Below are 26982 nucleotides of genomic sequence, written 5' to 3'. Positions count from 1 at the left end.
TTTATTGAATGGAAGGGGTTTACATTTTTACCTCATTTTCTTCAATACCTCGGGATATCAAGATAACTATAAGACATACAACGCCTTTGAATTGTTTCCAACTCCGAGATATCAAGTCCACTTGGAGTTAAGGGAGGTAGGAAGGCAGACATGTTGTTTTCATCCTGTGCTGGAACATTGTACCAAACTCTCATGCCAAGAGCACGAGAAGATATAATAAGCAGTAATACTCGCCGTCAATATTATATGTGTCAAACATCATCATTCCTTGCATACAAGTACTTAGATTTCAGCGCTCGCGCTACCCCTTTGACTTACCTAGTACCAAACGACAAGACAATACCCACGAAATACATGTATCCGTCACCGTCTCATCTACCGCAAATGCGGCCATTTCACCTAGCTAGGCAAAATCAAAAAGTTCCAGTTAGAATCCAACTTCAACCTAATTTACCTCTAAATTATACGCACATGAGAGAAGAAGGAAGGATGGGCCAATGAAATGGGCTAAAAAGAATAAAAAATCAAAAACAAAGACAGGATCAAAAACATACAACACCAGGGATTCGCTGGTCGTCACCGACCCAACTACTAGTCTGGCCCTCACTGGCTTATCTATGGGAGAGCGGACGGGATCCCGAGTTTTCCAGTGGGTATGGTCGTATGTGCTTTAACTGTTGAAAACAGAGGATTATGAAGCCACGTTGAGGGTTGAAAACTCGTCACCAGAAATCAATGAACCTACTACGCCTTTCTTTCCCCACATCACATACACAAGAACATGTCAGTAGAGGAAAGCGCAAGCATAGATGGAGCGAAGAATAAGAAAACGATTAAAAATAAGTTGTCGTATACCTCCCTTTCATGCCTGCTTGCCTGCCTAGTCTGTCTGCGTGCCCCCCTCATGATACGCAAAGAAGATGTCTCTTCCTTCCGTTTTTTTTTCATCTTAAATCCATCCATCACCATCAATCAGTCCATCAGTCACCTATTCATCACATCTCCGTCCATACACACTTTGATTCATGTCCCTCCCACCCCAATACATTAAGCGCAACCCCATTCGCTGGTTTTGTTATTTCTGCTTTGTTTTGTTTTTTTATTGATTCGGTCTTGAACTGGCCATCTCGCCATACCGACCACGATGCTGTGTTGTGTCGTAGGCCTGGAGCACGCGGGTCTGCGACTCGTCGGCCTGCGAAAAGGCATAACCGCGTTGCTTGCGCATGCGCTGGACCTGACGGACTTTGCGGATGGCTTTTTGGAATTGTTCCATGCTGTTGTCCTTGCGTTAGCAATCGAATAGAGGCAGGGTAAAAAAGTAAGGAGAGGAGGGGGGGACGACGAATCATGGCAAAAACATACCGAGGCCTATAATCCTGAATGTTATACTTCTGAATCTCCTGCACGTGATGATACGCCTCCGGTCTCCACAACCGCTTGCTAAACTTCCACGCAAAATCTCTGAGCAAACAGAGGATTGCCAGCGTAGGCATCTGGATCCAGAAGATCGGGCTCGTGAACAGCCTGGGGATGACGCCAAAGTACTCAACACTGATGTTCAGCTTGGGCGCCACCTCGCCATAGACTGCCACGAATAAGATCCAGAAAGCCATGGAACCGGGGATGGCGATGACGTGGTACTTGGTCCAGTTGTTGGTCACCAGCGCGGCTTTGCCGAGGACGGTAAGTAGGACGGCACCATACATGGCTGTACCCCAGACCCACTTTCCGCCAGGGAAACCGTCACCTTGAGGCCCGTCGTTGAGCCAGAAGAGACAGCCGCCTACATAGAGAATGATGGAGTGGTAGACGGCGTTGATGATCCATTCGCCGAAGACACGGATCTTGAAGAAGGTGTTGCGCTGGCCGAGGTTGTAGAGCTGCGGGTAGCGGTCGAGCAGGCGGGCAGAGACGAACTGATCGAGGATACCAAGGGCGAGCGGCGGAAGGACCGTAAAAAAGACGTTGTAGAAAGAGAGAGTCCAGGATTCGTAGATGACTTCACCGGAAAAGACGTTTTGGAAAGTGTACTGTTTCAGGTCAGTGTTTTTGAATCAGAAATGGTTACCTGCATGGAACACATACCCAAAACTGTGTCAGATAAAGGCAAATGTTCTTATAGAAAGAGAACAAAATGGTCTTCGACACACGATGGTAGCTCCAGGCGCCATGGACGAGAAGCAACTTGCGGAGGTAACGGAACTGGGCAATAGACACATCGGCACTGCGCGCAGCTTGTAGACCTTCCATACCGCTGATACCGACACCAATATGGGCAGCCTGAATCATAGAGACATCGTTGGCTCCGTCGCCAATAGCGAGGAGAATCGACTCCTTTTGATACTTCTTGACCAACTTGACGACCAGGGCCTTTTGCAGAGGGGAAACACGGCAGCAGATAACGGCCTTGCACATGATGGCAAGATCAAGGAAGAGCTTCTCCATGTCCTTCTCCAGAGCGTACGTTAGCGATTTGCCGTCAATAACGAGAGCCAGGGTCTCCATCTCAATGGTGGCATCGCCCTGGTTGCGGATGGCATCGAGCTTCTTCTGAAGATTATCCCGCGTAGCTTCCGCACTCTCTTCGTTGACAATGAGCAGCATCATGTCCTCACTAAGCAACTTGCAACTCATGCCAATGTTGATGGCGGTCTCTTGTCTGTCACCGGTCAAGACCCAAACCTTGATGCCAGCTTCCTGGAGGGTGTGAATGGTCTCGGGCACACCGTCCTGCAAGCGATCCTCGATAGCGGTGGCACCAAGAAGGTAGAAGTCGTGCTCGATGAGTTCGGCAGCCTTGTCCAGCTCATCTGCACGATTACCACCAATGGTCGTCTGCGCCGTCTCGTAAACCTTCATCCACTCCTGGAATTCGTGCTCCGGGATTTCCCTCATGGCCAAGCAGAGCGTGCGTAGTCCCTCAGAAGCATATTCCTCAAGATGTCGCAGGGTGGCGTCGACGTGGGGGTTCTGGTCATTGAGCCTTTCCAGGATGACGGTGTCTGCACCCTTGCAGTAGCAACGAACCTTGCCGTCAGGGCAACGATAAATCGTGGACATTCTCTTTCTGGTTGAGTTGAACTCGCAGACTGCCAAGAGCTCGTACTCAAGCTGCTGGCCGTTGGCTTCGATGATAACAGCGCGCGGCTTGCGAGCGACGAACCTGTAGCCCATCTGTACCGCACCATCGACAAGCGCTCCCTCATCTGGTGACGCGGCTTGGTACTTGATGCTTCCGTCTTCAGCCTGTTCCGGAATAACAGTATGGCAGATGGCGAGAAGGGTGAGAAATTGGTCAATGACCTGCGCAGATTGGTGGCTCTCGAGATTCTTCTGCAGTTGCTTGAAGTCGTGGATTCCATCCTCTCCGTCCTCACCACTCGGGATTCTATCCTCGGGCACCTTGTCGGCGTACATGATTCCAGCGATCGAGCATTGCCTATATTCCATCATGTTGCAGGTCAAGGTACCAGTCTTGTCTGAGAAGACGAACTCAACCATGCCCAATTCCTCAACCAGACTGGAAGTTCGGCAATTGGCAGGGGTGTCGTTAACGTCGTAATACATATCAAGGTCGTCGTTAATGAGAATGCCGTGCCAATACTTGACCATTTCAATGGTGACGAAGAGCGAAATGGGAACGAGAGCGGAAAACAAAACCCAGTATGTGACCATGTCCTTGATGAAGATGCGAGCAACAGCCGAGGCACCGTTCATAGGATCCAAGAAGAGATAAGCGAGACCTTCCTCGCCCTCCACCTTTCGTTGGATGAGATCACCGACAGTAGAGACCACGCTGAAGATCAAAAGGATACCGACGAGGAAGAGTACGAGCGTGTTCAGCTGCCTCTCGACCTTGGTGCGCTTAATCGGCGCGGCCGTGGCGTTGCGCATCAGCTTGGTCTCGTGGCCAGTGAAGACAACGACACCGTGGACCCAAGGGGTGTTGCGCAGAGTAGCACCACGGAGAAGCAACTGCTCGGGGTTTAGAGGAAGCTCCTTCTCCCCACCTCCAGCCTGCATGGTCAAGGTCGCTTCGTAAGTGTAAAGACTGCTGTTGGGCTGCTCGGAGCGAATCCTGCCTCCCAGACGACTCAACTCGCTGGAGCTAACCATAGATGACGTTTCTGGCAGAGCTTGCTTGATCTTGAGGTTGGTCTCTCCGTCGAGATTGGCGGTTTCGATATAGCAAAGACCCTCGGGCTCGGAACTCGCCAAGAGAACAAGATCGGCGGGGAAGGACTCCTCAGATTCGACTCGAATGATGTCTCCAACCGAGACGTTGATCCATTTCGTTTCCTCGAATGTCGAACCCCTCAGGATCCGGGCCTTGGACATATTGAGCGCCTTATCTGCCTGTTTTCTCCGATAATCTTCGACCATCTCTTTACCCGCCGAAACCAAGAGCACAACAGCTAGAGGACCAATTGTAGTATATCTGTTTGTAGGAGACAGGCCGGGAATCTGCTGTAGACCGGCGGTAAATAAGAAGAAGATGTTGGCGAATTTGGAGAACTGCTCGAAGAGGAACTTGGGCAAAAAAGTCGCAAAATTGTACTTGGCGGTCGAGACGTGGTTGTCGACATACTTGTTCAGGCTGTTGGCGGGAGGGTTGTTGAGATGGATGATACGGGGCCCAAGGGTTGCTGGATCCGGCTTTCCGCCCCCAAACCCAAACTTGAAATCAAACTTCTTGGCTGGCTTCTGGGGAGGAGGAGGCTCGTGAGAGTGGTCTACCCGTGCGGTCGCTCGCGGATCCGTCAAGGGGAGGTCCATCTCCGAGTATCCCTCAGGGCCCATTCCAAGCATGTTCTTGGCACGACCGATCAAACCGCCACCCATGCTCAGGACGCTATTCCGTGCGCGCGCGCTGTCGCGGGCAGCCGCCGAGTCCGGGGGGATAGCTCCGCCATGTTGGTAGTAGGACGTGGTACTCTCGTCAGGGTAGTCGTCAGAGTCCTCGGCATAGCGTTGATAGTTTCCGAGATCCGACGTTTGGCTGAAATGCCGGTCCAGGGACCTGCTATCAGGGTATGGACTTATTGGGCCTCCGCCGCCTGTCGCGCCTGGCGCGGGCTGTATAGGTCTTGTAGCTGTTGGTTGTGTTGTTTGCCCGGAGCCGACGAAGTCATCGTAGGATACGGACGGGCGAGGTTGCGCGGCGCCTTGCGCATCATCGCTGTGTAGTCGCAAGAGATCGTCGTCGTTTAAAGTCGACCTTTGTCCCCCGCCATAATATGGTTGTTCGTTGCCGAAGTCGAGCAGCAGATCGTCGTGTTGAGCGCTCGACGGGGCCCCAGGAGGGGGGCGGCCAGCCGCCATGCCGGAGACCGGGAGCCGGAAAATGGACGCTGTCGGTAGGACAGTCCGTCAGACCAAGGTGAGATGGTGGTGTCGCGGAGACAAGCGAGGGATTCGAAGACAAGGGCGGAGAGTCGTGCCTATAGCGGGAATAGGAGCATCTGAGGACTCAATGTGGACGAGGGGGAGGAATCCGGATACGGCGGGCACTTGTTGATTCCAGGCCGGAGTAGGTAGCGCGTGTGTAATGCGGCTTTGATGGATGTGGTCGAGTGCTGGGTAGCGTATGAGTCTAGGTAAGGTATGTTGACCGCAGGAACGTTTCTTTTTGCGACGAGACGAATGCGTGAGGTGGAACTTGGGGAAGCTGAATTGGAGTTGGGAATTGTACGGAGAGATAGTGGATGGTGGGCTGGATACTAGCGCAGTAGGTGCCGCCGCCGTGTCATGGGAAGTCAAGTGAAGATGCAGCACAGCCTCCTTTCAAGGCTGCTCAGCGCAGGATTCGCGTGTGGAATTAACGAACTGGTGCCCCCCGGTACAGGAAGACCAATGATACAAGACACCAATCTAGAATAGAGGTAGGTACCAATGGGCCCGGTTCGATACCTACGGTTCCTGGTACGCGCCAATACGGTTTGCTTGAAGAGTGCCCTGTCAATGAGTTGGGATGCACCCCCTGACGGGATGTTGAGAAAGAGTCCAACGATCGGTACCCAAGTCTGGCGACCTCAGGAAAGGGCAGGTTCCATGTTTTGGATGTTTGAAGATGCAGACTTTATTTCTTCTGGAATTCAGGGGATGTCAGGGATGGAAGGGATTGCCTGAGTGATGGGCTTGAAAAGCTGCACGTAATCGTAATGTACACTACCATCCATAGGTAGAGGTACCGGCTACAAAGACTGGGACACTCACCCACCACTAACACCACAATCGCCTTCCCAGGGGACCAAGCCGCCAAGGCACGTCACAGCGCTCCTGTTAGCGGGTCACCGTTGTTAGGCAGAGCATCCATGTGTGGATTGCCAGTTGCTATGAATAAAGATGTTTCGAATGCGGCACACCCAATCAAGATGCTCCAAGGTGTGTTTGAGGCTGGAAGCGAGGACGCTAAGCTCATGACTAAGCGATAGTGGCTGACAGTAGGGGCCCTTTTACCCCACCATACGCGGCCTTCTTGGTCCCTTCAAGTTCTCTGGTTCTTCTCTGGGATGCGCCATGGGCTTGGCGGCCAGTACAGGGCACCATGGTAACAACGCCCCAGCGGACACCACCTCAACTTGCCGCCGCTGTTGTGCTCTGACCTCATTCATCACCAACTTGAACCACGTAGAGCTATCTCATCAACCGTCAACAAAAGCTTGCTCACCACTTCAACCAAGGAATATAGGAGAGACGCCCGAAAAGAAATATATCCCCGACATGGTTTGCGCAAAGTGCCAAAAGAAGGAAAAGACGACCCTCGTCACGCCGGCGGTCAAGAAGAAGAGTGAGATGTACTATGGCTCCCCAGCAGCAGCAACATCGTCATCATCGAGCTCGGCCACGGGACCCAAAAAGTCGGCAACTCTGGGCAACACAGGAGTGACAAAGGTGAGTTTTTGGTCATCCTATCATCATTAGAAGATATCAAACTATTCGTCTGTACTAACTGGTCCTTACCATACAGAGCAAACTGCTGTCCAAGGCGGCTCAGAACCCCTATGCTCAATACTCCAGCACTTGTACGCGCTGCAAGGCAAAAGTATCACAAGGCCACACCTTTTGCAATAAATGCGCGTACCGCGCCAACTGTACGTCTTGAAACCCTTCCTGGAGGTTTCTGAAAGATGAATAGGAACTAATTCTTATCAATAGCCTGCGCAATCTGTGGCAAGCCCAACAAAACCACTACTGCCGGAGCACCCCTTGTGAACGGCCAGAAGTTCACCTTGAAGTGAGCATGTCGCAGACAAATCGTTGCTGGATAGGCACGAAAATTACCAAAGCTACGCTGCGATACGATAAGCTCGAGTATAGCCACATGAACGACGTAAACGACATGCCCAACGATCCACTTGGCCTTCATCAGTTTCTAGGTTTTGCCTGTACTGCTAACTTTATGCTGAGAGACTCGACACACGGTCGTACCGTCAAGAGCAACAGTCCCCGGATCACTGAAGGCTTCTTCAGTTTGACTTGACCAGGGAACGAGGTGTATCCTCCCGTGTAGAGCGTTGTACAATCCTAGAGGCTGAGCAGACGCTCAGGGGAATCAGGGAATTACAGCGCATTGGATGCCACGTGAGATCGTGTATATTTGGTGCTGGACTATGGATACGGCATGAAATGTTGGATGGATACGAGTTTACAGATGGTGTCTTCAGGAAGGCACAGCCTTGCCCCCAAATCACTACTTGAGGGGGCGGAAGAGATGGGTATGTTGACAGATGTTGATGCCATGTAGGCAAAGGTACTTTCTGATTACCCCACGATGGTAATCGTGCTGGAGTGTAGTGCAATAGGTGGTTCAGGGACAGAAGCTGTGAGCCCTACAAACGTACACCTTGGCTAAGATGGTAATAGAGGCATAACTCAGTCTTGAAAGATTTCTGTCTTCCAATCGATCTGTTATCCATCCCTTCTTCACCGCTTGCCTTTGCATTGCCAGTCTGAATCTATTGCAATCGCACCATGTAGGTAGCTGACTTGGATGTGTTGAATCCACCATCTTACCGATCCCATGTCTACTCATCGCCCAACAGCCAATAGCTCTCCCTCTTCCCTTACCCACTTAAAAAGGTACCCTTCGCTTAATTATGCCTCGGCCAAATCGACGAGCCAAGTACATACGAAGCGCAAAGGCAAGGGTCTTCGTGTTTCGATGATCACCTCTTTCCGAGGCATCTTTGAGGGTCTTGGCGGGTATGCATGGAGCACCTAAGATCCTAAGGTGTTGTTGCTGCCTCCCCTCCACCCCCATTTCCCCACTACGCGTCTGAATGGTAAAGGTATAAGAAGGGGGGCACAAAGACAACATAACCTCTCTGATTATTTGCTTATGATCCAAGAACTCTCCGAGGTTCAACAACACATACGTGGCACATTGCTTTAAGGGTCCGTTTACTGCCAGTTTTCATTTCGTGCTGCCATTAAACTACAGAACAAGACACATGTGTCCATCGTGATATCATCCTCCAATACCCAAAACATATCTAGCTAACTTCCACTCACAGAACTCAACCAGACTGGAGCTCAAGTTCTCACCAACAACTCATCCCCATCCAATTCATCATCCTATTCATCCAAAATGGCTGCATCCACCGCAGACTTCCCTCCCAAACTCACCCCCCACGACCCCCGCGTCGTCTCCAAAACCGCCACCATCAACGGCAAGAAATACCACTACCTCTTCTCCGCCCCTCTCCCTCCTTCCGATGGCAGCGACGCCTCCCAACCCCGCGGAACCGTCCTCCTCATCCACGGCTGGCCCGACCTTTCCTTCGGCTGGCGCTACCAAGTACCCTTCCTTGTATCTCTCGGTCTACGCGTCATTGTCCCTGACCTGCCCGGCTTCGGCCGGTCTGAGTCGCCCGCGGAGCTGACCGCCTACTCGTTCAAGTCCGTCACCCACGACCTGCTCGAGCTGGTGGAGAGCGAAGTCCCCGGTGGGCGTCAGCAGATTGAGAAGGAAGGCGGGATCATTGTGGGTGGACACGACTGGGGCGGCGCCGTGGCCTGGCGGTTTGCGCTCTGGTTTCCCGACGTGACGCGGGCCGTGTTCTCCGTCTGCACGCCCTTCTGGGCGCCGAGGGCGGGCGAGTTCGTCCCGCTGAAGCAAAAGGTCGAGACGGTGCTGCCGAATTTCCGCTATCAGCTGCAGTTGTCCGGGCCCGAGTTTGAAGCACAGGTAAAGGGGGAGGAGAAGATCAGGCAGTTCTTGAGTGGCATGTATGGCGCCAAGGGACCGGATGGGGAGCGCGTGTTCACGACGGAGAAGGGCTGTTTGTTTGAAAACTTGCCCAAGATGGGCAAGAGCCCGTTGTTGGATGAGCAGGAGATGGATTACTATGTGAAGGAGGTGGCGGGCAATGATGGGGGAAGCATGAGGGGAGGTCTGAATTGGTATAGGACCAGCGAGGTGAACTATGAGGATGAGAGGGAGCTGTTGAAGCAGTTGGAGAAGAGGGGGAAGAACGCAAACGGGGAGAAGATTGTGGAGCCGCCGGCGCTGTTTGTTCTGGCCACGAGGGATGCGGCCTTGCCGCCGGCGATGGCCCAAGGCATGGAGAGGTTCTTCGACAAGAAGCTGATGAGGAGAGAGGTGGAGGCTAGCCATTGGGCATTGTGGGAGCAGCCGGTCAAGGTGAACCAGGCTATTGCCGAGTTTTTGGGTGGTGTGTTGACTGAGGGGGATGCGAAGCTTTGAGTGAGCGGAGGTGCCTTGATGTTCTCACGTTGTGGAACTAGGCTGCTGGTTGTGGAAAAGCTCTAGAAAACGCTATCAAAGTATTTTGCTTAGTAGGGCATCTACCAAAACCGCGGCTGCAAGTAAATAACAACAAATGCGTATTCCTTTTGTAACATTGGCGTTCCTTCCGCTTCACAGCCCTCCTTGGTTGGGGTATGCTCCTTTACTTTCACATATATGGCCCCGACGTTAGACAGTCAAGGAACATCGGCTAGCCAGCTAGCTTTCAACAAAACAGCCGTTGTTTTAGACCAAAACCCAAGGCGACAATAACCGACAGGTAGAACCCACACTGGGATATATTTCAAAAGCGGGGATAGGTAAAGTTACCTCTAGTATATGACCATATCCTCCCCGTCTTGTATCATCTCATCGCCATCATGGTCCTGGTCATGAGTGGTAGTATCAATGTTCGTGGCAGTGACGCCCTTGTCATCGCCTGTACCTGTGCTCAGAGTTGCTGCTGCTGCTGCTGCTGGATTTTGTGATGACAATGACGGAACAGCACCATGGTTAGCATCTTCTGAAGTCTTGTTAGGCTGCTCACCAACTTGATCTTGTTCATTCCGGACAACGTCAACATGGGTTGATGGTGGTGATGGTGGCGGTGGCGGGATCTCAGACTTTGGCTGGACCTTGACTTCATTCTTTGGCGGCCGTCCATGTTTGATTTCGAACTGGCGCACCTCCCTGGTGATGGTCTCCTCGGCTTCGCGGACTTGTTCATCGAGGATACGCTCTTGTTCTTTGGTGAGCTCCCAGGGTTTGTAGTACTAGTAGTATCATTAGCCCTCGATTCAAGTCGTGTTCGTTGTCCCAGGGGTCAAGTTCTTACAACTACCGGCTCGCTGACAGTTCGCAGACTATGAGCCAAGATAAGCATCTTTTCATGCCGCCGGTGCATCTAAAAGTTAAAGGGGTCTGTTAGTAAGCATGTTCAACAGTCCGTTGTCAAAGGACAACCTACCATCCGCTCTTCGAAGTCCACCTGCTTGGCATCCCGGAAGCGTCTGCGTTCAGCGAGCAGGTCGGTTCTGCGCCTATCATCCTCGACTCTCTGCTGCTGCACTCGTTCCTGCTGGCGGCGTTCAATCTCCTTTCTCCTCTTTTGCTGCGAGTTGTTGGGTGTAGTCTGACTTAGAGTGTTGAGGAGACCACCAAACAAGCGCCTGCCGCGTTTCTTCTCCTCCAGGCTAACATTCTTCCGCGTTTGTTCGGGGCTAAGTGGTGCCTTTCGAGACGGCGGTGCGGCCTGCTCCCTTTGCTCGTCGGACTCTCTCCTACTAGTAGTGACTGGGCTTTGAACTGTGGTTTCTTGGGCGCGTGCCACAGCTTCGTTCTCCATTGGATGATCATTGTCCTTGGTAGTTGACGTGGCGTGGATCTCCCTCGCTGTGGCGACCGGCTCCCGCATCGAGTCCTTTACAGGTTCCTCTGTCCTGCCGGTTTTTGGCGTCGCTTCCCCTTCAACAATCTCACTGATCCTGCCCTGGACGTTCCCGTCCTCCAGTTTGGTGCGCTTAGCAGCCACGCCATCCTCTGGCGATGGTGAGGAAGTGGCCTTTCGTTTCTGGGTAGACAAGTCCTCTGTTTCCATCATCGGTTCCGAAGACATGAGTAGGAAATCGACAGCAGCTTGGCGTTGAAGCTGAAGCAAAGGTGTTGGAGTTGTAAGGTCTTGTAGCTCGGAAGTGATTGGCAGAAAACGTGATCGGCGTAACAAAAAGGTTTTGTTGTGCGTTGCAGTTAAAGGTCGAATGTACTTCTCCCATATATGTCGAATGGCCGGTTTGATCTCCCAACACGCCCGGTTCGTTGTTGGAAACTGGTGTTGGTGGATTGATGGAAGCCAAATTGTTAGTGACCGGCTGTGTCCAGAACTTCTCCAGTGGGAGAATCACAGTGAGCAGCTTCCCCGAAAGTGGATTATTCAGGGTAGTCCGCTGTTCGAGGCCGCTCGAATCCCCCTGTTCGGGGAAGCAGCTGGGAAGCTAACCCCACTTTCCTGCACCAGTCGCATGTCTTGGCATTTGAAGATCCGCTCTTCCACGAGGCTGACAGAAGAAAACGCGGAAAACGCTAGAAGAGGACGCCACATCGCTACCCACTTGCCGCCGAGGCTGACGAAATTCGATTCCACATCGGCATCGCCAGTGATCGCATCTTTCGCCTTGCATCACGTTCCCTATCGTCCTCGGCTACAACCACAAGTGCCATTTCGAGACCAGATTCACCGTACAGCGCATTCTCTGAGCGATCAATTTATACTACGCGACAGCACCACGCGTGCCCATCTCACCCGAATTTCAATCCTTCTGCCTACCATCACCGTCGCGAAAACACATCATAATCTCTAGCCCACCATGTCTCGCCATCATCCGTACGTCTCTTTTATGCTCGCTTCCCTCCTTGCCCAACCCAGCCCTGCTTGACCCTTTCTTGATAAACCTTCCCGACTATGTACATACTAACATTCCCGTTCCCCACAGTGATCTAGTAATGTGCCGCAAACAATCCGGCATCGCCATCGGCCGTCTCTGCGACAAGTGCGATGGCAAGTGCCCCGTGTGCGACTCGTACGTGCGGCCGACGACACTGGTGCGCATCTGCGACGAGTGCTCGTTCGGCAACTACCAGAACAAGTGCGTGGTGTGCGGCGGCGAGGGCATCTCGGACGCGTTCTACTGCTTCGAGTGCACCAGACTCGAAAAGGACAGGGATGGGTGTCCCAAAATTATAAACCTGGGTAGTTCCAGGACGGATGTAAGTTCTCTTCTTCTTTTTCCCCCCCCCTTCCCGCTTGCCGTGGGATAAAGTGCTTGGAGATGGCGTGCTCGTAAAGATTAGAGGCTAACGAAGTACGTTTTCACACAATAGCTATTTTACCAAAAGAAAACAAATCGAACATTTTAACAATAGAGATGCCCGGGCATGGGCTTGTGTGGGAAGATTGTTTGGGGTGGTTAGTTTCCTGATATGAGATGGGCTCCTGGCTGTGACGGATGGAAACCATGTTGGAAGGGGCATATAACTTCGAGAAAAGAAATTTGTCACAAGCTCAAGCTGCATTTGACTTGGCATCAAGGGCGTTAGGGAGTTCTGTTCACATACATAGCATAAGAGGGCAGGAGTTGAGAAAGACAAAGCTGAAAAGCAAGCACGTACTCTTAATTAGGCGTTGACTAACATGGCCTTGGTTACTCTTTAGAGATTTTGCCATCACATGTCAGGTTGCAGTGATTGTGTCATCTCTTTTGACTATGAACTGAAAACGAAACAAGCTATTTTCCGTGATGCATGACCCATTAACGATAGACTCGAAACAAAACTGTCGCATGCCAAAACCTGCTGCGACAACAGCCGCAATGCTAATTATCATCAGAGCAGGAATATTCCCTCCCTTACTCCCAATGTCCAAAATAATACTGGTACCCAAGCAGCAAAAAAGGGGCTCGGATCAAATGTAACTAACTTTCATCCCCATTCCAGCCGTAGCCTTCACTTTCCCCCACCCTTGCTGCACCACTCTTGTGATTCTCTCCCTCACGCTCTTTTTGCTGAACATCAGCAGGAACCCGATAATGAACGCCAGCGTCCGGTACAGCAGGAACGGGTTCCCATGGAATGCCGTCATAACCTGATCCAACACCGACCGGATATTGTTCAGTATCAAAGCCGCCTTCGTGCCCATTCCAGGGCCGGTCACGGCACTCGAAGAAGAACCCGTCGTCTTGGTCGCGGTCGGTGACGACGCTCCTTTCCTTGACGGCCTAGCCGGTTTCGAAGACGCCGACGACGACGAGGCCCCCCCGTTCTTCAACGCGGAAGCCTTCTTCTTCAGATTCGGTTTCTTCGTCGTCCCCGTTCCCGTCCCCTTGGCCTCAACACCCGATTCCCCTTCCGTCGTCGGTCCGCTCCCTGCACTAGCAGCCGTACTTGCGTTCACCCCCGCCGCCTCTCTCTTCTGTCTTTCCTCCTCCAACCTCTTCCTCTCGCGCTCCTCGTTCTCCGCCCTCAGCTTGCGCGCATTCTCAATGTCCTTGCGAATCGCATCCTCCTTTTCGCGCGCTTTCCGCTCCGCTTCTTCCTGATCCTCCTTCAGCGAGTCCAGCGCCTGGATGAAAGCTTCTTTCCGCTCGTCGTCCAGGACCGCGCTCATGTTGATGAACTCTCGCGCGCACGCCCACTCGTCGTTGCGTGGGAGCACATGCAAAGTGTACAGTTCGAGAATCTTGACGCGCGCATTGAGGTCTCGCGGGGTGTCAGCGCCATGTCCGGTCGCCACTCCAGATTTGGAGGATGAGCGCAGGCGACGGGCTGGAGAGGCGGAGGAACCACCCGGGCCAGAGGGACCCGAGAGACGATCCGTCAGATCGAGGTTGGGGGTGCGGGCGGCGGCTAGATAGTTTTCTAGACGTTTTTGGTTGAGGGTCTGAGTTTTGGCGTGGCCGAGGAGAAGGGTGGCTCTGTAAATGGGGGGTGTTAGTACCTTGTTGGCTGGCTGACAGAAATGATGGTGTTGCTGGCCGACTTACAAGTTGATAACCACATCCGCATCGACATCTCCCTCGGACCCATGGTATCCACTGCGTACTACTTCCTCCCAAACCTCCCCCTCGCGCACCTTGTGGCAGAGAGCCCTCCACTCCTGTGTGCCAAAGGCGTCCTTGCCCTCGTCCGAGTTCAACTCCAGAATCGCGTTGAGGATGGTCAGGTACAGACTCCACACCTTTATCCTGGTGGATCGTGACGCCTTGGCGACAGGTGCCGGGTCGAATGCGGCGGCGCCGGAAGCAACATCCCCAGGAGTAGCGAATTCGGAGGAAGACGGTGTGATTAAAGGTAGAACAGTGGACAGGGCTTCGGGTAGTCGACGGGTGAGAAATAGTGTTGAGGCCTGTCTGTAAGCCTTGGAAATGTTGGACGAGGACGGATGGCGCGCCGAGGAGACGGACGACGAGAGCGACGAGAGCGAGGACGACATGATTCCGGATCCGATCATGCTCGGACTGAGATAGGACGATGAATCGAGATTGGAAGCCATTGTGATTTTACTGCCTCAGTCCTCAGTTGTTGATGGATCGATGCGAAGGAATTGTTGCAATTGCCCCTGCGCGATAGACAGTGGAAAAACCGGGGGAAGGGCGCCCTGGAGAGGGGGTTGGAGCGAACTGGGATCGATTAGGATTGGCGGTGGCTAGCGGTGGCAGGTGAACTCGGATGTTGTTTTTTTCTCGGCCTGAATAGGTAGGAATCTGGTGCACCCCCGTCTGGCGCGCGAAGAGAGCTGAAAACGAAGAGGGAGAGGCGCGAACCCGCTCGCTACTGGTGGAAAGCGTGTCGGAGACAATCATCCAATGCAATCAAGTAGGTAGTCTTAAAATACTTTATTGATGTAAACAGGCGCAGTGCAGTTGAGATGGGAGAAGCAGGTGAACATGCAAGTGTCATTTGATCGATGTCAAATTAAAAGACTGAAAGGATCCTGTCATTCAATTCACAGCGCTTGCCTTCAGTTGGCTTTTTGGGTCCTGTCAGCTGTGAACCTCGGCATCCTGGGGTTGGCCTAGCAGACGGCAAGGGAGGGACAAGGATGGCATCTGTAATGCCCCTGGGTATGGGGAAGGACACATCCAATTAGAGCCAATTGTGGGACCAAGAGCTTCCAATGTGGAGAATTGTAGAGGTACTTGTCTAACTGCTTTGCGCCCTCCTAGTTAACTGCACGTGAATCATCGTGACCAAGTTACGGAAACCACAATCTCGAGCATTAATTGATCTAGTGAGTCAAGGCTTAAGAACTGACATGTTCGTCTAATTTAATAGAGGACGACGATCAATGTAACCGATCTTCAAGATGGATGGTGATACAGAGTGTTTAGAACCATCGGTCGAAAACATTTCACAAACTCGTCTCAGTGATAGCATGCCGAGGCACTTCGTCACTGTGGATCGCCAGACAGCATGCAGGCCATAATGTCTACAGATTCTAAGCATCTAGACTACTTAACTGGAAAAAAAAAAAGAGTTAAAAAACACCGACGCCGACCTGCCCCATCATTCATCATCCCGAAACCGAGAAGCCACGGGGTGTGCACATGTCTCAATACCCGGTCTGATCCCGAGCACGCACCCGCCCACACCACCGGACCGCAGAAGTGGATCCCACACTCCGGGCTACAATGTAGACGTTAAGAACTGGCCCATCCCAGCTCGTGCCGGTGTCATCCCATCTCTTACCTATCCAACCAACCTGACACCTTGATGGCCGCCACTTTATATGTACATTCCACATCCATTCTTACTCCCTCCGACCCGTCGTCCTCTTCTTCCTCAACTGCTCCCTCGCATCCGCCCTGTTCTCCTCCCAAATCTCATATTTGCTCTCCGCAATGCTCTCCGGCCTGCCTTCGTCTCTGAAATAGGCAGCCTGCTCCGAGACGCGATCCCTCCTCCTTTCGCCCCCATCTCTGCTATCCCTGCTAGGCTCGCGCTTGCTTTCCTTGTCGGCCTTTCTGCTGCTGCTGCTGCTGCTGTTGCTACTCTTGCTCTCACTGCTGCCATCAAACGATCTGATGCTCTCCGCCTTGCCGCTGTAAATGCTGCTGCTGCTGCCGCTGCCGGAGGTGGATGAACTGCCGCCCTTCATGCTCTTGACTTTGTTGAGGACCGAGAGACCTTGGCTAATGGTCTTGCTGCTTTGGAAGAGGAGGACTGGGGGGTTTTGTTAGCTCTGCCAGAACAGGAAAAGGGGAACACTAAGAAAAAAGAAAAAGGAAAAAAAAAGAAAAGAAAAGAAAAAAAGGGGGTTGAAAGAGGAGGGGGGAGTCGTACTAGCAGGGACAATAACCCAAGGCGCGTTCATGCCGGCGTAGTAAACCCAGTAGTACAGCGTTTCCGGTCTGCTGTACGAAATGCCGCGAAACTTTTCCTGGAAGAAGCAGGTGCCAAAGTAGAGGGCGACGCCGTAGAGATGGCCAACGCTGACGATGGTTTGGGTGATGTGACGGAGGCTAGTGTTGCCCTTGATGATGGCAAAGACGGCCAGGAAGGAGAGAGGGCCCCATGTGAGAACGGTCAGAGTCTCAATGCAGAGCATGAATGGATCGGAGGTCATGTACCGCGAGTCGGACAGCGCGTACTCCTTCCACAGCTGAGCAAAGATGTCCTGCTTGCTGGCGAGGGTGGCGTGGTTGAGCACATAGTAGCCTGGGGAGGCCGTTAGTTTTCACTTGATCTCAGAAGAAATGAGAGAACGCTGGTGTGTGCTCACCTTCAAAGAAACAATGCAAGAAACCACCTGTTCACGATACATCTCGTTAGCACACATCATCCTGTCTTGACTCACCAACAACTCCACTGTCCACTTTGACATCCATCCATCCATCCATCCATCCATCCATCCATCCATCCATCCTGTCTTCTTTCATCAAACTCTGACATATTCATAGCGTCCCACTTCCCTGTTCCTCATATATCCATATCATCAAGCGTTCCACCCTAAGAAAAGAAAAGTGCAACTCACATAGCGTAAACCACGCCAACACCCCCGCATCCTTCCACGTCAACTGCTTATTGACCTTCTTGCCAATGGCCACCGTTCCCACCATCAAGAGGGCCGTGGCTCCACCAAATGCACCAAGCACCATAGGCAGCGTGTACGTGTTGGGCGCATAGTTGGGGACGACAACCTCGCGCGGGTAGTAAGGATGTTTGTGCCGACGTGAGGAGCTGGCGTCCCCGGAGGAGACGAGAAACTTTAAAAAGGAGGACATTGTTGCTTCCCGTATGGCCGTATTTGAGTTGGAAAAATAAAAAATAAAAAGAGAGAGAGAACCACGAATGTGAATGATACTGGAGGTATTGTTTTGTTGAGGTGGAGATGTTGTTATCGTGTGAATTTTGTGTAAGATGACTGGTGTTTTTTGAGACACAACTGAACTGCACAAGGGCCCCGTTGACCCCGAAGAAGACCGACCAGTTATCCACACCGCCCGCCTGGCTGGGTGTGTCCTGCACGCAATCTCAATGCGATGGAAAGCTGAAGCGGGATTTGATAGGATAAACTGACCAACGGCATGAACGCAGGTGCTGCAGCCTGCAGGAGGATGCAGGAGGTTGGCGTGGCTGGAAGGTTTCTAGTGTATCGGGAGGGGTAAGCCGAAGTAGCGTTCTTTTAACCCTAACCCCGTTGATCAAGATGCTATGTATGGCACTCGGTACCTGGGCTCGCTGGGGCCAGGCTTGGTTATCGTTACTTACCCTGCACTTTTCTTCTATCAAACTTTGACCTTGAAGTACATCGCGATCTGTCATAACCAAACTCGCTTGTTTTGCTCATAGAAGCAAAGTCTAGCCTATGTGGCTCGTGACAGATACTCAATCTCTTTCTTTCAAGCCACCACACCTGGCAACCTTACAAACTCAAACCCAAACCCCTTCACAGCCCGTGGCATGCTCTTGATTCCCTTCACTCTCCCCCTCTCATACAACGCCAACCAAACCGCATCAGCATTGATCGTCTCCAACGCCTCCTTCAACTCCCTCCTCTCCGGTTCATGTAACACATCAACCACCACCTCCAGTATCTCATCGAACATCTCGTCATCCACCCTCACATACTTCAAAACAGCCGTAACCAACCCCAGCGCCGCATCCCACAACTGATGAGCCTGCGAGAACCTGCCTAGCGCTCCGCCCCCAGTCGAGCTCGTTGTCGAAACCAACTGCTTCGAGCTCAGCTGGTGCCCACCATTGGGACCATGAATAGGCAGCACAATCTCCATGTCGTCAACCTTCTTACCACCAGTGATGAATGCTCTCCCGGCTCCCGTTCCCGTTCTTCTGGGCATCTCCCTCCCTTTGACAGCCTCCCTCTTGATACCTCTCAGCCACTTCGCCATCCCATCTCCCCACTCCTGTCTGAACCTACTAGCCATAAAATCGCCTGCGGCTTCACACATGCTTCCCAGCGCCTTGCATGCGGCAATGGCCACGAACGGTTCCGGGTCCTTGATCCGGGCCACCACGACTGGCCAGACCGTATGGACAAGTGGCAAAAATGCGTTCTCGTCCGGAGCTAGGGCAGGGGAGACGGTCGCCACGAGGTCGAGCAGGGACTTGCGCAGGGTCGGCGTGGGAGAGGTGAGGTAGTGCTGCGAGAGGGTGAGGACGCGGGTGAGTAAGGCGTAGGTGGGTGTGTTGGAGGGCTGGTTCTTCTTTTCCTCGTCTTCGCGGGTGGCGAGGGCAGAGGAAGGATCATCTGGTAGACCACCATCCTTTTCGCCTTCTTCTTCCGGGTCGGGGTTCTCGAGTTGGTCGAGGAGTGACTTGGCTTGGGAAGCTTCCTCGGTTTTACCCGGGCCCCAGGGTTTCTTGGGGTGCGGTTGGGGAGGTTCGGCCTCTTCTTCTCGGGCTCGCTTGGTTCGCTCAGCACGCTTGTTGAGGGTGTCGACTATGTAGTCGATATCCAGTGGTTGCGGACCTCGCTTCAGGTGGCTGACGGCTTGAGGATTGGATCCTTCGAGAAGCAGCATGTCCGATTTCACGCCTTGAGTGACTATCTCGGAGAGAACGGAAAACAGGCTCTCGACAAATACGGGGTAGCCATGGTAGTTGTCCAGAGCAGCGAAAATGGCGGCCACAACGTCGTCCAGGAAGGGAATCAATCGTGGGCCTGTTAGACGTATCAACATTACCAATACCTTGGTGGAGGCTGGCGAGATGTCAAAAGTGTTGAGGCGGAGAGAAATGGAATTGACCATGTAATCCGCATTATCGACGACCAGCTCCGAGACGTTCTTGTATCCGCAAGAGGCTGCTATTACGTTCAATGTCGTAATGGCATGACTGCGCAGTTGGGGTGTCGGCGACCCGAGGAATGTGGTGACAGGGTAGAGCACGTCAATCAGCTCCGGCCGGAAATCCTCCTTCATTCGGGATGCCGCAAAAGCGGTTACTTCGAGGGCAATTGCCTCGATACGCCAGTCGTTGTCCTGTGAGTCTGAATGGGAAGCTAAGATGGACGCAGAGAAATCGTAGAGCTCCTGGAAGACCTGCTCTTGGTATCGGTTCTCATCAAGAGAAGACATGTCCACCAGGTCTTCCATATCCGATGTACTGTTATACGTTGTCTTGAGAAGCTCAAAGGCAAGCCAGTATGAGGCAATCTGTTCGACGCCTTCCGAGTCTCGCAAACCGCCTAGCATTGCAGCGGCTAGCTTTGTTTGCTGGGCTGGTGAGCCAATGTTGGCAATCAGCTTGGTGATCTCCGCTCTTGTCGACTTGATGCCCTCCGAGTCCAACAAAACTGGAGGGTATAACTGAATATTGGGGCATGACACGGTAAGGTCCGTGGCTGTGGACAAGCTATTCTCGTCAACATCTCCCACCACCTTGGAGGGCTTTGAGCCCTTGATTAAGGCAACTATGCTGTCCCTGAGAGAGTCGCCTAACGAATCATTCAGCGTAGACGAGTCTATTCCCATGGCTGAGGCCATTTTGGAACCCCTCAGGATATTTCTAACTGCAAGCTGCTTGATGCGCTCATCGTTAGATTGGATTAGTCTGGGGAGGCTGATGACCCAGTTGTAAAGCGTAGCCTGAATACAATCGCCCAACTCGGGGTGTATGGCGGCAAGATCCTGCAAACTGGTTTCGAGCATTGAGCGTTCGTTCTCTTCGTTCTCGACCATCATTGCGCTCTCTACCAGGATCGACTGGCAGTTGGCTAGTGATAAGTGGCATTCGTCCAACAAGCTGATACAGAACTTGCTGACAGCTGACTGGACATCCTGAGCCTCATGAGTCCGAACTTTGAGCGCTGCGGCCAAGGCGATTTTGATCTGAGCTGTCGTAGCCCTGAGCCAAGCAGGTGTCAGCTCAGTCTGAGGCTTTTCCGCGCCACCGCTGGGCTGAGCGTCGTCGACTTTTGCTTTGTCTTCCATTTCAATCTGCTTTAAGATTCCACGAATCTTGATGTCACTCAACACGTTCACGAGAACGATACCGAGGACCTGTAAGCATCGCACAAGAACCCTCCTCTGCGTCTTTGGCTGTAGTGGCGGTGCCAGGACTCTGGTGAGCGAGGACACGGTACCCGGAAGGAACCGAGCAAGAACGTGCTGATTGCGTGTTGTGGTGTAAACAGCCTGCAAGCATTCCAGCGCTTCCAGCTGAACCGTAGGAGCCACACCATCGGTAATACCATCCAGCATGACCGTGATAGCAGGGCCTAGTGCGGTCACTGTCTCATTTTCCTCCCCGGGTGCTTTACTTGCTAATAAGCTTGTGGGTCCTATCGCGGTAATGAGAGCCCCGAGAGCTTTGAATCCTTCAACCGCGGTTTCCTCGGGCACATGACGCTGCTTGGCCTGGCCTGGAGTGCCGCTGATGGTGAAGGAGAAGAAGAAGAGCAGCTGTACGGCCAAGTCCTCCGATATCTTGTGCTTCCAGCCGTATTGGATGAGGAACCTTAGCAACTTGATGATGGCTTCAACTACGCGTACCGGGAACTGATCATGGAAGCGGAGCAGGTGGCTAACGGGAAAGAAAGTATATTCGGCCAACTTTTCATCGAGAACGGTAGGATCACTGCTCACTTGAGCTGCCCATATTTCACTGAGTGATTCGACATGGGTGAAGATTTCTTTGGCAGCGGCCGCCTTGTCTGGTGACTGGAGGGCAAGGCGACTCAAGGGGACACAGACCGTCCTGAGCTGGGGGATTGGGTTAGCATCAGCAGATGGAAGGTCCGAATGGTGGATCGATTTGCACGAACCTGCTTGAAGAATTCATTACGCGGACCAGGGGTTGCGGTGGTGGTGGTGGCCATGTTGATTGATTTTGTGCATTATCGGATGCCGTCCATCAGCTTAGTTGCCTCTTCTTGTGGACGCCAAGTTGGGACCTGAGGTGTGGAATGGACTGAATATGGCCCGTCACGGTGGAGGTCCGGTGCTGTAGAGGTAGGTAGACATCATCCCGTGGTTTGTGGTGACGGGACGGGCAGTTTGCGATTGAAGTTACAGTACCCAGGCACTTGGGTTACAGAGGGACAAAGCGCCCTAAAGTCCAGTGGGTTTGACCTTTCTGTCAGCGGATTCTCCAGGCTCTCCCACGTGACACACACAGCAGAGGAGTTGGGATATCGCAAGGGAATACATAGAGGTAGAGAGGTACCTCTTGAGGTAGCTGCCCGTACTCCCGCTCGTGATCGCGACGGTAGGAGCTGCCCGCCGCTGCTGCCCTGGCGCTGACTTGTAGTAGGTAGCTACCTCTAGGTACATTTATACTTGGCGGTGGCCGAATCCGCTATAGGTACCACCTAGGGTAGGTAGCAGTTTCCGTCCATTCAGTTCTTGCTGTTTTGCGCGACTCTCACCCAAGTCCGTCAACTCTGTATTGTAACCTCTCGTCTCGCCCCTCGTTCCTTGCATTGACGAATCATCCCATCGCCTTTTGATTGTTGCGACGGATTATCTCTAAATGTCTCTTGCCGGTTCGAGACTACCTCGTTCCCACCTCGATCCATCCATCCCATGGCCCTACCGAGAAAAGCTGATTCTGCAACTCCACCCGTCACTTCTGCCGATACCGTGACCGTCGCCGGAGCCGGGACCGTTGGACGACATGCATCGCCGAAACCGGTTCCGAGAGACCGCTCGTCACCCCCGGCGCCACCACCACCACCTTCAGCAGGATCAACGCCACCCAGGATACGGCGAAATACGGCCTGTATCAAATGTCGAGACTCCAAGGTATGAACATGCTCCGCAATGTATAAATAATCCGTTCCCATTCAACATACATGGCAGCAGCGTGGACCTCGGCTGTAATGGACTCAACATCTCCTGCTCTGTTTTCTATGCCATGCCTTTCTCTCATCTTGCTCCCACCACCACACGAGACCCCGTTCGATTAGGTAGGCTGGCTAACGTTACACATACACTGTACAGGTGAGATGTAATGCAAGTCTTACTCCGGGACAGCCGTGTCTGCGGTGCACCAAGCTAGACCTCGAGTGTATCGTGGACAAAAACTACAAGAGGGCGTCGAAAAAGAGGTTGGTCACATAAACATCCAGGGTTAGGGTCCTCCTAGCCAAGTCAGACTACGGCTAAACTCTTGGTAGCAAGCTGGAAGAGTTGGCGGCCGAACTCCAGTCACTCAAGAACACTGTTGCTCCGAGGCCATCACTCGGCGGCCTAACTACCGAACTGCCCCCTATACGTCCGGTTCAGTACTCGAGCGCGAGTCCGCCAGTCCCTTCACTCCCACAGCTCACCCTACCCGGAACCCTATCCGGCACCTTGCCCGGAGGACTACCGACCCCTGGAACCCTACCCGGGCCGTTTCTTCCTGGTCTCGGTGTTCCAACACTACCGCCTCCCATCTTCACTCGGCCACGGCCCTTTTCCATATCCAGCGAAGCCTCTACTCCCACGCCCAGAGCAAGCGATGCCACCTCTGTTAGTTTCAGTCTGGCTGGGCTGAGGCGTCCAGCTCAACCTCGAGCCCTCGGTTCACGGGTGTTCTCCGGAGATGACATAAATTACTATTTCGACAAATACTTTGAGCACTTTCACCCTTACTTCCCCGTCGTTCGCCAGCGGGATCCAGACATCACCTATGAGAGGGGTCACGTACTCTTTTGGGCCATCATCATGACGGCATGCCGTCGATTTGCCAAAGATGACTCGGTATATCAATTTTTGATGGACTCGCTGTTGCCGGAAATATGGAACGCGATATCACGGCCGCCGCTGAAGCTGCCCATTATCAACGCCTTGCTGCTCGTTGCCACGTGGCCAAATCCCGATATCAGGTTTTTGACTGACCCGTCAATGATCTTTACTGGCATAGCCATGAACTCGGCTCTCTTGATAGGGCTTCACACCGGCCGCGGTGCTCATACAGAGTTTACCGGACTACTCGATAAAGTCGATACGACAGATGAGGAGGCAACGTACACATGGGCCGGGTGTGCCATTATATCTCACCGGCAAGTCAATACTTTACTCCAAGTATGAACTCGTTCTAACCTGTCACATACAGAGCTGCTGCTTATATGGGATGCCCGTCTCCGAGTCTGCTATTCAATCAGACCGTAGACTCACTTCTGGACCGAAGTAGCTCGATATCGATGCCCCGCTACTTCATCTTGCACCTGGAAACCGCCAGGTTCGCCAACAAACTCATCAGCACAATGTCTGCCTCCCTTGAACAGTCCCAGGGTGTCTCGCACCGCTTAGTCGCGCAAATGGAAGAGGAGTATAGTAAAATCCAATGCTTACTGTACCCAGATAACTCAGGTGAGTAACCGTCTTACCCAACTTGTTTTAGGGTATCATTGATTCCTAACACCACAGCGCAGACCTCGACAACTTCATCCTCCTCTCAACCCTCCTCGAAATCCAGACCTACTATTTCATGCCTCTTCCCGGCTACAGCGAAGAGATGCTCAAGCGCAACGTCATCAAATGCTACACCACCGCCGAAGCCATCATCAACCAAGCCCGCTCCCTCCAAAGCCAATCTGCCTTCCTGCACTACTCGCCCAACTTTGTCTTCCGCACCTTGCTCAGCGCCATCTGCGTGTTCATGACGCTGAACCTGTCTCAGCCCCCGTCCCCGTATACGAAAAACCCCAGTAATGCACCTGATGCCTCATACATGGGCGACACCGCCAACGCCAATAACAACAGCACCGCCAACAGCACCACTAATATCAATAACAGCAATAGTAGCGGGAACAACATCAAGAACACCGCCAACAACAAGACAATCACCACCTCCACAACCTCCAACGACACAGCCGACCTCTTTGTCCGCGAAGCCCTCCGCATCCTCCGGTGCTGTTCCGTCCAGCGCGACGACCTGGTCATGCGCGCCTCAAACATGGTAGAGAAGTACTGGAACATGCGGCATACTTTGCCGCGGTACGAGACGTTGTTGGACCCCACCGATCCTGATACCAACAGTCCTCGGCATCCCCATAATCAGCAGGACGGGATGCGAGGAGCAACGACGGTGTTTAGAAATCGGCTAGGGTCTAGTCTGACGTTTGGTTGTTTGAGGAGGTGGAAGCAGCATGTTGAGAAGGCTTGGGCGAGTGTTGGTGGGATGGGCATGAATCCTCCGGGCCATGGGCAGGGCGGCCACCAGGGACAGCAGGGGGGACAAGGACTGGGCCACAGCCAGCAAGGTCACCAACAAGGTGGGCAAGGTCAACAGGGGCAGCATGGTGCTGGAGTTTATGGCGACAGCGGTGGATATGGGCAAAGTCAAGGCGGAGCAGGACAATACACAGGTGCTGTTGCGGGTGGGATAAGACAAGGTGATCAACAGGGAATGAATGGGCAGGAGGTGCAGAGTATGCCTGAAGATGGGAGCGGTGAAGGTATTCGTAAGTCTTCTTTTTTCCTTCCTTCCTTTCTTTATTTTTTTTTCCCCTAGCCTTTCTACCCGGTGTCTATTACCAACAATGTTCAGTGGCTCTATGCTAACTCTTTCTACTTAGCAGATGGAAGACTGGGAAACAACAATCCTCAGGAATCTTCTCTTGGTGGATTGGCAGACCCCTTTCAACGGCTCGAATGGAATGCGTTTATGGACGACTTTGACTGGAGCTTTACCTCTAATTACTTGGGTGTTGGTCCTATATAGCTGAATAGGAATTGAAATTGAAATTGGGATTTGGACTAGGATCGCATGAAAGAATACATAGGCAGGTTTGTAAAATGGGACGGTATAGTGAAAAACTTGTCGATTGCAAGCTCATACTTTTGTATTTGTTGTGGAGGTTTGTCACGAAATGTGCGCACATAAAGGTGTGTATGTTGTTGTATGAGGATTTGCCTTTCTCATCTTACCATTATGAAGTGGATAGTTGAACGGGCAGCAACTTTACTCGCTTATCACAACTCGATTTAATTTCACTGTCATGCCGTCCATATGGGTTCTCTAAAATCCAAGACTGACTGACCTAAGTCCCTCTAGAGTCCACAGGTTTTTCGCTGTCGGCGTACCAGCCAGTCTTACTGAAACCGAAGCTTTGTACGCCTATTGAACCTTATGAGAATCCCTATGCGAGTTATATCGCATGAACTGCGCGAGTCCAGGTCATCCAGGAACTTGCAATTGCCTCTGGGGCCCAAAAAATATTGTCAGCACATTCTTAGACTTCGCTGTTCCTATCTCACGGGTGCAAGGTTTGCTTGCTTCCCTGACTCCCCAGGTGACAGGGTCCATGTATACCTTGACAGTTTTGGATATTTCCAACCCTCAAACCGTGTGGAATAGGCTGCCTCCGACAGATTCGGGCATGCTTGTTCGTTGATGAACAATTTTTCCATTTGGAGTGGAAGATTTGGTTAAATGGTATTTGAGTGTCATCATCAGTACTATTCGGACATGCATTTGGGTTTCCCATCTTCCTCGTACAATAGCCTACCTAACCTTTATCGATCTTCCGTGTCGTGGGAAGTGGTCTCACACGAGAGGACATACCTTTAAGCACCCTTCCGGGGAAAAGGTTACTCCACGTTTGGAAATAGAAATTCACACTTTCACGAATCCCCCGCTTGTGCCTGTCTACAATTGTGGACGTTACCCTGTGTCGCCAGGGCACATACAGACAGGGTAGAAGCCAGCCAGTCTGGATTTACTTAGTCGGAGCCTGGATACCACTGATTCATGTCAACCTTGAAGGCAAGAAACGGCCACTACACTTACTCCATCTACAAAGCAAGAAGACACTGGAAGAGCTGGTGTGGTCTATGATTGCACGCAATATTGTTCGATGTTTGAACAGCGTGGGATCAAAGGTACCGTTGATGACGGCACATCTTTGGGATAACAATCATCCACTTGTCTATCTTCAACATTTGTTTAGCCCAGCCCAGACCACCTTGGCAAGACACAACCCTCTGTGTCTTTTCCGCATGTTGTCAAGGGTGAAGATGTTTCCCGCGCCGCGGAAATTTCTTGTCGACAGCGTCGAGAGCTTGACATGCTCTTCCATTTAGAGAAATGATAAAAGTAACGACATGTCTTCCATAGAGGACTCCAAGAAGCTTTTCCAAATATCGAGAATTTCAAAAATGACCAAAGAAAGCAATAGTAAAAGGCAATACTCTCCATTGGGCCGAAACCAAGGGAACCAGACCACGTCGATAACTATAGGCGACATGGTTTCCCATTTGAGGGAGAGGTTGCGACGGGCATGA

General features: G+C 52.3%; 9 protein-coding genes and 1 non-coding gene across 11 annotated transcripts; 4 read left to right on the top strand and 6 right to left on the bottom strand.

The window, feature by feature from the left end:
• Nucleotides 1–470: 470 nt before the first annotated feature.
• NCU00352 (phospholipid-transporting ATPase) lies at nucleotides 471–6114 on the bottom strand. Its single transcript, XM_952730.2, has 3 exons — nucleotides 2089–6114; nucleotides 1366–2033; nucleotides 471–1277 (listed from the first exon to the last, which is right to left on the bottom strand). Exons 1-3 carry the CDS (start codon nucleotides 5323–5325, stop codon nucleotides 1100–1102), a joined length of 4083 nt encoding a protein of 1360 aa, XP_957823.1. The 5' UTR covers nucleotides 5326–6114; the 3' UTR covers nucleotides 471–1099.
• On the bottom strand, nucleotides 548–663 carry NCU15650. Its single transcript, XR_897859.1, has one exon. It is a non-coding gene; the product is annotated as a 5S ribosomal RNA (ribosomal RNA).
• Nucleotides 6115–6522: 408 nt separating the features above from the next.
• On the top strand, nucleotides 6523–8089 carry NCU00351 (cript family protein; the record flags this gene model as incomplete). Its single annotated transcript, XM_952729.2, has 3 exons — nucleotides 6523–6897; nucleotides 6974–7097; nucleotides 7162–8089. The coding sequence occupies 3 exons, from the start codon at nucleotides 6523–6525 to the stop codon at nucleotides 7242–7244; spliced, it is 582 nt and encodes a 193-aa protein (XP_957822.2). The 3' UTR covers nucleotides 7245–8089.
• Nucleotides 8090–8156: 67 nt separating this feature from the next.
• NCU00350 (epoxide hydrolase) lies at nucleotides 8157–9868 on the top strand. Its single transcript, XM_952728.2, has 2 exons — nucleotides 8157–8400; nucleotides 8520–9868. Exon 2 carries the CDS (start codon nucleotides 8594–8596, stop codon nucleotides 9710–9712), a length of 1119 nt encoding a protein of 372 aa, XP_957821.1. The 5' UTR covers nucleotides 8157–8400; nucleotides 8520–8593; the 3' UTR covers nucleotides 9713–9868.
• On the bottom strand, nucleotides 9679–11614 carry NCU00349 (hypothetical protein). The gene is made up of 3 exons (XM_952727.2): nucleotides 10722–11614; nucleotides 10590–10658; nucleotides 9679–10527 (listed from the first exon to the last, which is right to left on the bottom strand). Exons 1-3 carry the CDS (start codon nucleotides 11367–11369, stop codon nucleotides 10087–10089), a joined length of 1158 nt encoding a protein of 385 aa, XP_957820.2. The 5' UTR covers nucleotides 11370–11614; the 3' UTR covers nucleotides 9679–10086.
• Nucleotides 11615–11861: 247 nt separating this feature from the next.
• NCU00348 (pre-mRNA splicing factor) lies at nucleotides 11862–12975 on the top strand. Its single transcript, XM_952726.3, has 3 exons — nucleotides 11862–12134; nucleotides 12244–12517; nucleotides 12632–12975. Exons 1-3 carry the CDS (start codon nucleotides 12118–12120, stop codon nucleotides 12665–12667), a joined length of 327 nt encoding a protein of 108 aa, XP_957819.2. The 5' UTR covers nucleotides 11862–12117; the 3' UTR covers nucleotides 12668–12975.
• pex26 (pex26-like) lies at nucleotides 12916–15226 on the bottom strand. The gene is made up of 2 exons (XM_952725.2): nucleotides 14290–15226; nucleotides 12916–14220 (listed from the first exon to the last, which is right to left on the bottom strand). Exons 1-2 carry the CDS (start codon nucleotides 14796–14798, stop codon nucleotides 13212–13214), a joined length of 1518 nt encoding a protein of 505 aa, XP_957818.1. The 5' UTR covers nucleotides 14799–15226; the 3' UTR covers nucleotides 12916–13211.
• Nucleotides 15227–15707: 481 nt separating this feature from the next.
• NCU00346 (EBDP2) lies at nucleotides 15708–17682 on the bottom strand. Its single transcript, XM_952724.2, has 4 exons — nucleotides 17280–17682; nucleotides 17028–17054; nucleotides 16589–16963; nucleotides 15708–16468 (listed from the first exon to the last, which is right to left on the bottom strand). The coding sequence occupies exons 1-4, from the start codon at nucleotides 17527–17529 to the stop codon at nucleotides 16056–16058; spliced, it is 1065 nt and encodes a 354-aa protein (XP_957817.2). The 5' UTR covers nucleotides 17530–17682; the 3' UTR covers nucleotides 15708–16055.
• Nucleotides 17683–17754: 72 nt separating this feature from the next.
• Nucleotides 17755–21782, bottom strand: NCU00345 (hypothetical protein). The gene is made up of 2 exons (XM_952723.2): nucleotides 21534–21782; nucleotides 17755–21471 (listed from the first exon to the last, which is right to left on the bottom strand). The coding sequence occupies exons 1-2, from the start codon at nucleotides 21585–21587 to the stop codon at nucleotides 18148–18150; spliced, it is 3378 nt and encodes a 1125-aa protein (XP_957816.1). The 5' UTR covers nucleotides 21588–21782; the 3' UTR covers nucleotides 17755–18147.
• A 275-nt stretch (nucleotides 21783–22057) lies between these two features.
• Nucleotides 22058–25461, top strand: NCU00344 (the record flags this gene model as incomplete). Of its 2 annotated transcripts, none has more annotated exons than XM_011395518.1 (6): nucleotides 22058–22512; nucleotides 22711–22817; nucleotides 22887–23756; nucleotides 23810–24066; nucleotides 24129–25160; nucleotides 25275–25461. In XM_011395518.1, 6 exons carry the CDS (start codon nucleotides 22294–22296, stop codon nucleotides 25418–25420), a joined length of 2631 nt encoding a protein of 876 aa, XP_011393820.1. The 2 variants fall into 2 exon arrangements, with proteins under 2 accessions (XP_011393820.1, XP_011393821.1); XM_011395519.1 differs by having other exon boundaries at nucleotides 22294–22512; nucleotides 25278–25420.
• Between the last annotated feature and the right edge of the window lie 1521 nt (nucleotides 25462–26982).

The sequence above is a fragment of the Neurospora crassa genome, linkage group III (assembly GCF_000182925.2).
Source record: "Neurospora crassa OR74A linkage group III, whole genome shotgun sequence".
Taxonomy (NCBI): domain Eukaryota; kingdom Fungi; phylum Ascomycota; class Sordariomycetes; order Sordariales; family Sordariaceae; genus Neurospora; species Neurospora crassa.
Note: the sequence above shows the minus strand (reverse complement) of the source record. Positions and strands in the feature narration are given on the sequence as shown.

What these genes read in the sequence shown, in the direction of transcription:
- NCU00352 (XM_952730.2), bottom strand. Translation starts at nt 5,325, where the DNA reads ATGGCGGCTGGCCGCCCCCCTCCTGGGGCCCCGTCGAGCGCTCAACAC. An exon ending in TTTATCTGACACAGTTTTGG is followed by an intron (nt 2,034 to 2,088) that starts GTATGTGTTCCA and finishes GACCTGAAACAG; the next exon opens with TACACTTTCCAAAACGTCTT. An exon ending in ATTCAGGATTATAGGCCTCG is followed by an intron (nt 1,278 to 1,365) that starts GTATGTTTTTGC and finishes CAAGGACAACAG; the next exon opens with CATGGAACAATTCCAAAAAG.
- NCU00350 (XM_952728.2), top strand. Translation starts at nt 8,594, where the DNA reads ATGGCTGCATCCACCGCAGACTTCCCTCCCAAACTCACCCCCCACGAC.
- NCU00349 (XM_952727.2), bottom strand. Translation starts at nt 11,369, where the DNA reads ATGTCTTCGGAACCGATGATGGAAACAGAGGACTTGTCTACCCAGAAA. An exon ending in TGGACTTCGAAGAGCGGATG is followed by an intron (nt 10,659 to 10,721) that starts GTAGGTTGTCCT and finishes TTTAACTTTTAG; the next exon opens with ATGCACCGGCGGCATGAAAA. An exon ending in CTGTCAGCGAGCCGGTAGTT is followed by an intron (nt 10,528 to 10,589) that starts GTAAGAACTTGA and finishes TGATACTACTAG; the next exon opens with TACTACAAACCCTGGGAGCT.
- NCU00348 (XM_952726.3), top strand. An exon ending in TGGGTAGTTCCAGGACGGAT is followed by an intron (nt 12,518 to 12,631) that starts GTAAGTTCTCTT and finishes TTCACACAATAG; the next exon opens with CTATTTTACCAAAAGAAAAC.
- pex26 (XM_952725.2), bottom strand. Translation starts at nt 14,798, where the DNA reads ATGGCTTCCAATCTCGATTCATCGTCCTATCTCAGTCCGAGCATGATC. An exon ending in GCGGATGTGGTTATCAACTT is followed by an intron (nt 14,221 to 14,289) that starts GTAAGTCGGCCA and finishes CCCCATTTACAG; the next exon opens with AGCCACCCTTCTCCTCGGCC.
- NCU00346 (XM_952724.2), bottom strand. Translation starts at nt 17,529, where the DNA reads ATGTCCTCCTTTTTAAAGTTTCTCGTCTCCTCCGGGGACGCCAGCTCC. An exon ending in CTTGCATTGTTTCTTTGAAG is followed by an intron (nt 16,964 to 17,027) that starts GTGAGCACACAC and finishes CGGCCTCCCCAG; the next exon opens with GCTACTATGTGCTCAACCAC. An exon ending in TTGGGTTATTGTCCCTGCTA is followed by an intron (nt 16,469 to 16,588) that starts GTACGACTCCCC and finishes AAAACCCCCCAG; the next exon opens with TCCTCCTCTTCCAAAGCAGC.
- NCU00345 (XM_952723.2), bottom strand. Translation starts at nt 21,587, where the DNA reads ATGGCCACCACCACCACCGCAACCCCTGGTCCGCGTAATGAATTCTTC. An exon ending in GTAATGAATTCTTCAAGCAG is followed by an intron (nt 21,472 to 21,533) that starts GTTCGTGCAAAT and finishes CCAATCCCCCAG; the next exon opens with CTCAGGACGGTCTGTGTCCC.